The following is a 9,440-nucleotide window of genomic DNA, read 5'->3' as shown; positions in this document are numbered from 1 at the left end:
TTGGTATTGTAATACTATAATAAAACGTTAATTATTATCCGAAATAAAGTTTCATCTCGTAGATTTCTCTGTAGCTCTATACATAACGCTGCACGGATCGTTTTACAAACGTGGTTTCCCTATTTGCAGGCAAAAATGACGCGTCGAGAATGGAAAAACTGAAATTGAGCGTCCGATATCGCTATTGTATATTATTGCTAAACTGTCACTTTTTTTTAGAAGTAAAAGCTTTCACACAGAAGGACCTATCCGTCAAAAGTTGCAGACACATGTATAAACGAATGTAAAATATAACGGAGCAAGTATAATCAACGATTGTAATCTATCCAACTTCTGTCAACCGAATTTAGTTATTTTCGAGTGGCACAGTAGCTGTTAGAGCTGAGTGTTGTTCCTGCTGGTATTATTCGAAACAGCAAACTAATTGGAACGACAACTGTGCCAACGACAGGGATTATTGGTTAAAATCTACGCTATAGTTTGATTTTTCTCTTTTCATTTTAGCTCGAAATCTGTTAAGCTTAATTATTCATGTTAAATTGAAAGTTGCTCCATTAATCGATGAACCAAAGTTACATATTAATATATATATATATATGTAACTCAAATAAATCCAGCTGAAGATAAGAAACACTCGCGTTGTTTAAAAAATAACATATTTTATATAATACACATATAAGCCGAATTTACGTCTATTATAATACTGTTATTAAAATATTAATAGTAAGATAAAAATATATTTATAATTAGTATACCTATATATTAGTCTTAGCTGTGAACCTCCAATTTAACAGGATATACAGTTTTCATAATTTCTTAACGATAAGATATAGAAAAGATAAAGTATTTTAATATATCAAAGAAGCTTTGTACAACAAATATTATTCGATATTTAATTATAAAATATATAATATATATATATATATATATGTATATGTATATTATATGCATGTATAATTACGTAATGAAACAATCAACTACATAAGCATCAACGAATTATTTATCATGTAACATATTCTACTAGTAGCTGTTTGTAATATTATATAATATAAAAAATTTCGTTAAATCAATAATACACTACACGGGAAATTTGTATAGGTAGGTACATTGATGGAAAACCTTAAACGTTTAATTTATACAATAGATATTAAGGGGGGGGGGTGAGAGGGAAAGAGATATAGACAGAAATAGACGAAGACGAGGAGAGCTAGGTAGAGAGCAAAAGGAAAGCAAATAACTTATATGGGCGCTCTTATGCTAGATTGATCGTTGTGGTGTATTGCATAGATTTACAAACACACTCATTGCGTGCGTGCGTGCAATACCCACATAGGTTTGAGACGTATACGCGCGAGATCACGACAAACTTGATGCACGGGCATCTCTCAAAGTGCTCCCCTAATCTAATGAAATTTAACGACAACGCATTTGTGTTCTTCTCGCACGTACACCCACATCCACCCTCGCATCGCCCTTTCACATTCCGCTACATCCCTCCGAATAGAATCGAAGCTCCTCTTAATCAAACGCTTACTCCACGCATCCAACTATATAAGCTTCAATTTAACTTGATCTCGGAATTTCCTTTGCAACACGCTGGTAAAAAGTATTTCGAGCAAAAATGGAAGCGGAATTCACCAATGTTATTCTCTGTTTTTATTTATTGCACCATTGCGATACATCTCTGTCGATCTTATCAATTTTATTAGCATTTACTCATCCGATCAGCAATAGTCTACCCAGAAAAGATTGCAATTTTCTTTATACGACCGCGTTTAATCATAGCTCGAATTATATTACCTGATTAAACGCGAAGGTCGCACTGCAAACAAATTATCATGTTTGTTGCGTGCTTTAAAACATTATAATTGTTCCGAACAATTTTTCATTCGAAATCTTATATTTTGGGAGAAAGCAGATGAACTGCAAGGATTTATGATAATTTAAATTAAATTATATTTACACTATTTTCCTTTCTGTGCATACAGCTGCTGTCTCATTTGGTAAACAATTTTTCTAAAGAATTTTTTCGAGTGTATGGAATAAAAGTATGTACTTGCAGATTTTGGCCGATTAGGCAGTGCAAATAGATGATTTTTTGGAAAATATTTATCTGACCTGCCTTCGTGGCGTCACGTAAATGTGTGTGCATATGGTGTGTGTCGACGAATAGTGCGACGCGCGTGCAGTGTATCACGCGACTGCATTATTTCTTCGCGTCAAGTAAGTATAGGGAAACGTGCTGGCGCGTACATTTTGCTGTCTTCCAAACGGTAGCTCCCTTGCGCTTCACAAACTTTTATATAATATATATGAATATATTTTATACATGTGCAGAAACACGCACACTCACCAAGTATTTAAACATTAACACACGAGTATACATACGGCTACGTGCTGCCTACATTTGGAAGCCTTTAACGTAGTAGTTTACCTACTTCATACCAATCATTATTTAATAAGGCTGAGACGGTATTTATTTGTTTACAGAGAAATTCCTTTCGATCGTTTATTTATATAATCACAAAAGTATCGCTAATATAATAATTCTTTTCAACGAATCAACGAATGTTCAATTATAATGCAATTCCGCCGGGCCTCCGCGCATAAATAGCCATGTTATTTCTCAAGAGAAGCAAAATTTCGGCATACGCACGCGAATTAAGCTGGTGCAAGCGTGGAATAGAGAATTTCGCAGGTCGGGTCGAGATTTTTACTCTATCGAAATGTTATAATGCTGCGCGATACAAGAAATATTCGGGAGAAGCAGTAAAGAGCAATTATTCAGGGGGAACGAGAATAATAGCAACGTACTCGGGAGAATACACGTAATTCAATCTTTTTAAAAAGTTTCGGTCATCTCGATTCCCAGTGGAAAGCTTTTACTGTTTCCATTTTGCGGTGGTGGAAAATTTTTTCCGCGCTTGCACACAGCGTCACGCGAGAGAGGTAAAAAGTGTGAGTGAGAGAGAGAGAGACTCGAAAACGATAAATTATTAAAGGGGAATCTGGGTGGTCGCGGAGCAAACACACGCGTGCCTTTATTGGAGGTCGCGGTTGTTTGCGCGCAAATATGTCACTTTACGAGGAGGCCACGAGTGCATATTCTTACGAACCCTCGGATACTTATTATGGAAAGTTCGCAAAATCCAATTTTTATATATATATATATATTACCGCGTAGCTATTCGCAGCTCGTACGACTATTTCAAAAATTTCCATTATTCAATTTGGAACGATTGCATTTTTTTTTCGCTGTTTAAAACAATAGATTGAAATAGAATGGCTGTTTACTCTGCAAGCTCGGTGAACTGGAAAGAAAGCCTGTGAAAACTTAACAAGCGTGGTTCGCTAGTTTGGCCAATCACAGTGTACGTTCGCACACTACACGCCCAGTGAAACGCGCGAAATCTTATATTTCTCTTGTCCGTGTGTGTGCGTGTGTGTATTATGTGTGTACAGCCCCATCATACATGTAATTTCAGCGAACAAAAGTTGGAAACCCGAGATACAGTTAAAACGTTTTACGGTTAACAATGCTCGTGTATACCATCTTTATTCTATATATATAGTAAATGTATATAGTATATGTATAATCTGATAGAGATCTACCTATGCACTTAGTAGGAAACATTTGACTCGCACGTTTCTATTATTTGTCTTCGCTTCGTTAAATGATTTTGTCCTTCTTGCTGTCCTCCTTTCTTCAAACATATATATATATATATATATATATATACACACATGTATAAAGCCATAGGTGTTGGCGCAGTGTGTGGTCGAATCACGCGTCTATATACACATAGCTTATACCATATATATAGCTGTGCCCCGTAGTTGAGTTTTTCGACTGGAGGCGAATTTCTCCACGTCGACTCGTCCGCGTCTTTTCTTCCTTATCAGCGCCAGACGATAAGACGGGAACGAGGTGGAAGAAGATGAGTACCATTTTATTCCCCCCTGGAGAAAAAGATCACGCGGTGTTTTCTTTGCAATCCACACGAACGTCATCAGAGACGAAGGACGGAAGGAATGCTAAAAGACTCTCTCTCTGCGAAATTCCCTTTATCATACATCTCCTAGTCTTATCTACCATTCGCTCGTGTGCAACCTTACACGACCACTTTCGAGCGTTACACACTGTGCTTTTGACTCGCTTGACCGAATGCGAGAGTATCTTGCTGAAATCAGTCGATCCTTTCGGTCTCTCGTGGGATTTGCCACTTTTCCTCCCAAATATCTTTGCCTTCTCCAACTGCTATCCATATATATATATATATATATATATATATACGTGTACATGTAGATATATATATTTATCTCTCTAAGAGAGCTCCTGCAAAGGATCATAAGGATCTCTTGTTTCGGGAGGTCCACATTTAATTTAGGCTGATCCATGAACGTCGATTAAAGCTGCTTCTTCTTCTTCCTCTTCTTCTTCATCCTGACTCTAGCACGTGTCTCTGTTTCTTATAGAGAAATTCTCCGTAATATTTCTCTTTCCTATATCACATCCGCGTGAGAAACGGCTGGGGAAGTGGATTTTATTGTGACAATGTCTGCATTTCCGATATGACATTTTTCTTCCAGTTGGCAAGATAATGCGCCAGAGTCTTAATAACTGGGAATCCTGGGCTCGGTGCCAGTGGTATCTCCGAGGATCCGTAACGACTCGTGGGGTCATAGCTGTCGAAAATTTCTGCCAGTTGCTAAAACATCAGCGCGCTATGGCCTGCATCGGAGAAAAATACGCGAGCAATCGAAGGATCGCTTGTTATAAAATCTTTTTCCATGGAATCGAGTCGCGAACCACTTTTAAAACGAGGGTGTCTTGGCATGCAGAAGGTGCATTTGATCGGGTTGCAGCGTGTAACATGAAAAGTTGGTTCGCTCGGCTCTTGCATCTCGAGTAGGATCTCTCTGCTCCTCTGCTGCGCTGGATAACTTGAAATCTTTCGTTTCGGAGTTCTCGAGCTTTCTCAGGATGGATTTTTCGCTGAGGGGAATAAGTTGACGCGGAGAGCTTACGCGACGTCGAAGGACAGAACAGGACAAGAGAGAAAAGTGCGAGAGATTGGTTGTTTGGAGGGTCCTTCGGGGGGCGAAGGACGAGAACTATCATTAAATTATTTAACTTGGTGTCATCGTTTGGTCGAACTTTGCCGGACTCGTTCAAGTTTTGTCGAATTTCAAAGCGTGACGACTGAACTCGGGACTCTCCGGGTCCTCGCGCGCAGGAAGAGGACCCGCACGAACGGCAGTTGCGTAGTTAAGGGGGTTTTCAACCTACTCGATCCGCGCTGCAAATATATCGCCAGAGTTGGGAAATGTTTCTGGAACCAAATTGTGCATGGAGGTTTTTTTCAACCTTCGGTCGATAGCTCCTCCGAGCGTTTTCTTTTTCTCGGTTTCGTGACAAGCTGGTTCCTGTGTTTTTTCCTAACCGACAGCGCGGTCGAGGGCCTGTTTCATTTGAGTAGGATACGGTGGAAGGCCTGTCGGAAGTCCTTGTTGAACACGGTGTAGATGAAGGGGTTGAGGGCCGAGTTCATGTAGCCGAGCCAGAAGGCAATGACGAAGGCCTGTTCAGGGATATCGAGGTTTGGGAAGAGGGGCTTGAGGATGTAGAGGAGGAAGAAGGGCAGCCAGCAGGCGATGAAGCTGCCCATGATGAAGCCGAGGATCAGCGTTGCTCGCTTCTCCTTTTTTCTAGCCAGTCTTCGCTTCTCTCTCTCCGGGTCCCGTGGTTTCGGAGTTTTCACCTCCACGCTTATGTCGTCCTTGCTCTGCAGCTTTGGCGTCTCCACCCCTCCCAAACTGCTCACTCCCCCCCTCCCCACATCCCTCTTCGTCTTTCCTACCGCCTTCCTCCCGAATATCGGCTTGCACAACCGAATTTTCAGCGGCTTCACCACCGCGCACCTGGACACCACTCCGCTGTCCGAGGAAGAGGCGAACTCTGACACCATATCCACGTCGATCCCAACGCTCGGTGCACGACACCGAATCGACTGTTCCGATTTCTCGCTCCCGTTCACCGACAGACTCGCCTTCAGATTGCTCTTCTGCATTGGCTGCGGTGTGCTCACCTAATTCACAACATTTTTTTATCTCTGTAAGTTTGCCTTCCTCCCTCCGGTCTCTATTTTTGTTTTTTGTTTTTTTTATTTTGGAATATCGACGAATGTTATATACTAATTTCCTTCTGATAATACCGCGTTGAATTCTCTACGGGAACAATTCTCTCCGCGCAGATATTACGAACCGATTATCTCGTTTTATACATATAGATTTCTATTAGACAACTTTTAGACTCGAAACATTTACGCCACTTTTTTCCACTACTTTTCCAATATTTTCAAAAGTCCTTATCAACCGATCCACTCTTATCGTTGTACAGCGTATGTACGTGATATCGTAGGATTCCCTTCCGTTTTCACTGCTTATTTCGTTTTGTAAATTTACTTAAGGAGTACACTGTCAGCTCCCTCATTCTTATCAGTTTGCCCATGAAAATGACAAAGCTGTTACTGTACAACAAGTCTTGGAAAACTTTGCACAAAAGCTGTTTGATGAAGCAACCAGATGGAATGAATCCGAAGCTCGATAGTGACTCGTTACAAATGATGCATTATAAACTCACAAAACTTGGCTGTATCAAATTAAACGAAACGTTATTGAAATATGATTTGCAAAGTGTCTTTTTGACGAGCTGAATTTATCGCGTGAAAGAGTTGTCCCCGATTTGAATAAATTTTTCTAGCGTGTTAAATTTGCAAAGTTTCTTTCAACTTAATTCTTTCATAGAAATGATATCTCAGAGATGTACGGTACGAGAAATTAAATAGAGACAGGAGAGAAAGTTTAACGAATTTGTTCTTTTATTTTATATAGTAGTTTCTGAGGGGCAGACCTTTAACGTATCCTTTTCCTCCATGGCCATACTGGCAGTTCCACCAGGATCAACTTCCGAAGTACTGATGTCACTGGCGAAATCACAAGTGACGATAGGTATCTGGACTGGCTGGTTCTCGATGGTGGCCACGTTTTCTAAGAGAGAACCAGGTGGTTTCTTGGTGTCGGTCGCTGGAGTGCTGGTGAAGCTGGTTTGTCTGATATCCGGTGATTCCGGTGGCATCGCGGGTCGTGGCCGCTGTGGCTTTCGAATAGCTCGACGAGCACGCGCCTTGGCAGCAAAGTAGATGCGTATGTAAACGAAAACCATGATGCACGAAGGGATGTAAAAACTACCCAACGCTGAATATAGAACGTAACCTATATCCTCGGATAGCTGAAACAGAATGAAATATTTCGTCAATGACAAATACTCCGGATTATCAACACGATTATTAATAATCATCAAACACTAATATCAACAGGGAATATCAGATGATCAATTGGATTTCCATGAATTTGCATTTGTCAACTTTATCCAAGGAATTCTATTTGATATATAATATTAGGCATTGTGTTATTCGTAGACTAATTCTGTATTGTAATTTTATATCCATCGAATATATTGCAATAGCTTATATAATATACATATAATCTATTACGAGGTGCTGCTTGTAAAATTTCAACACTCTCTTTAATAAAGTGCACAGTTGACGATACGTTCTTTTCTTTGGCAGAAATTAGAATTTTCCACGACTATCTCTATAATTATAGAAACAATAATTGTTTTTACACGGTGCAAACGGTTTTCGACGTTAAAATATTTCTATTCCATTGGACGTGTTAAAACATTTTGAAGGAACGATGAATGAGGTAAGGCCTTATCATTTTTATTGTTGTTCGCAGCGGTGGTAAGATTTCGAGGACACGAATAGATTTCTGGCATCGTAAATATCTCTTAGCGGCTCGATTTTCCTTTTCCGACTTGTCAGGGAATTTAGCGAGAAGGGTACAAAGTGCCATGGCATCAGGTGCACGGGTGCGCATACGCAAATACGCAGAATAACGAGCAATTTCTTGGGTCCCGGATGAGAATTTATGAAAGCACGAAAGTCAATGCGCATCTCGCCGCAGGGAAGACGTACGACGTTGGAGCTTATCTTGACACTTTATTCAAAATATAATAGCGTCGTTTCTATCCCTACGAAATAGTCGATCTTCTTTATTGTTTTTTTCCTCATTTGCTTCCTTTCTCTCGGACGCGCGACGAGAAATTATCGCTGAATTTCTCGCTTTATTTCGCCTTACGAATCGAGCTCCGCTCGCTAAATTCCTTCCTGACTTTCAATGGACCTAATTAGACCTGTAAACTAAAAGAAGCCCGAATCGATGAAGCTTATCGCATGACGAGGCTCGGTGCACTCGGCTTAAGATTATATCAAAGATAATGCCAAGTGGTTAAAAATATTGTTACTCGCGGAGGGGCTTTGCTGAAAAAGAATAAATTGAATAGGATGTTTACGTTTACAAATATTTTCACTCTGATATCTAGCACGGTACGTTAACCGACTTTTAAGTAGACCCAGGCGTGTATATACCTTGAAAATATTTTCCTACGAAAAGTATAATACATTCCTAAATGTTTTCTCTGCTTTATACCGCAATATTTTGCATTCTTTATTATTTTATGCTGAGAATCTCGTTTTATCTTGAGGGAGAATGAAAAAAGCTTATATGCAATCAGGAGAATACAGGTATGTATGCGATGCAGTGCTTGTATACGTATATATAAGACACAGGATGATATAACGACCAATTCGCCAGCTACGAATGAAAATTTATGAAAATAAGAATGGTAAGCTTGGGAAACCGTCAGAGCTTCATTAATCATGTACGGCTAATAGATTTTGCATTGGAGGAATTTTCAAGTTGGTCGACTTTCCTCTCGATGTTTTATCATCTACGCAAATTTACATCCGCGCTTAATCGTAAAAAAATTATAATGGCCGGGATATAAATTGCAATGACAGATTTTCAATTGGGAATCCAGTCTTTTTTGAGAATAATGAGGTTCTGTATCCCTCATAGACTTTGACAAAGGAGGAGAAGAGAGAAAATGGGGAAAATGGGAAAATGGGGAAAAATGGGACAAATGATTCTTGGAACAAGCCGTATAGCAGTGCGAGCGACGCAGTGGCCCGAAGAAAAAAATAGGCTGATCCAAGAAAGGAATAGCATGCTCTGTGAGTGAAGCGTTGAGGGTTTCGACCAGCTATGCGTCCTCCGACCCCCTCCCCCCTCCCCCGCATGAAAAGGACCTACAACCCCAGCTTTTCCACACACTTCTGCTCGTGTAACCAGCTCTTCAGGTTTTCATGCTGTTTTTCTCCTCTCGAAGCTGTTCCCTTCAAAACCAAGTTCTCTCGTTTTCCTCTCACATTTTTTATGCTAGATTAATCTTCCCCTCCCTATCTATTCTTCTCACGGTACACGTCGTATAATTTCTCAAGCAGCCTCCTGTTTTCACAATAGTAGTTGCTATAATT

General features: G+C 40.0%; 1 protein-coding gene across 1 annotated transcript in view; it reads right to left on the bottom strand.

The window, feature by feature from the left end:
- Positions 1–969: 969 nt before the first annotated feature.
- Positions 970–9,440, bottom strand: part of Octalpha2R (alpha2-adrenergic-like octopamine receptor) — a 100,463-nt gene continuing 91,992 nt past the window's right edge. The window contains exons 2-3 of the mRNA XM_066725772.1: positions 6,914–7,291; positions 970–6,089 (exon numbers count right to left, since the gene is read on the bottom strand). Coding sequence (XP_066581869.1) covers positions 5,469–6,089; positions 6,914–7,291 — 999 coding nt within the window. The 3' untranslated portion in view covers positions 970–5,468. The remainder of the gene's footprint in view (positions 6,090–6,913; positions 7,292–9,440) is intronic.

Source organism: Prorops nasuta, unplaced genomic scaffold (genome assembly GCF_024137725.1).
Source record: "Prorops nasuta isolate Cenicafe-Biocafe unplaced genomic scaffold, Cenicafe_Pnas_1.2 PNAS00004, whole genome shotgun sequence".
NCBI lineage: Eukaryota > Metazoa > Arthropoda > Insecta > Hymenoptera > Bethylidae > Prorops > Prorops nasuta.
Note: the sequence above shows the minus strand (reverse complement) of the source record. Positions and strands in the feature narration are given on the sequence as shown.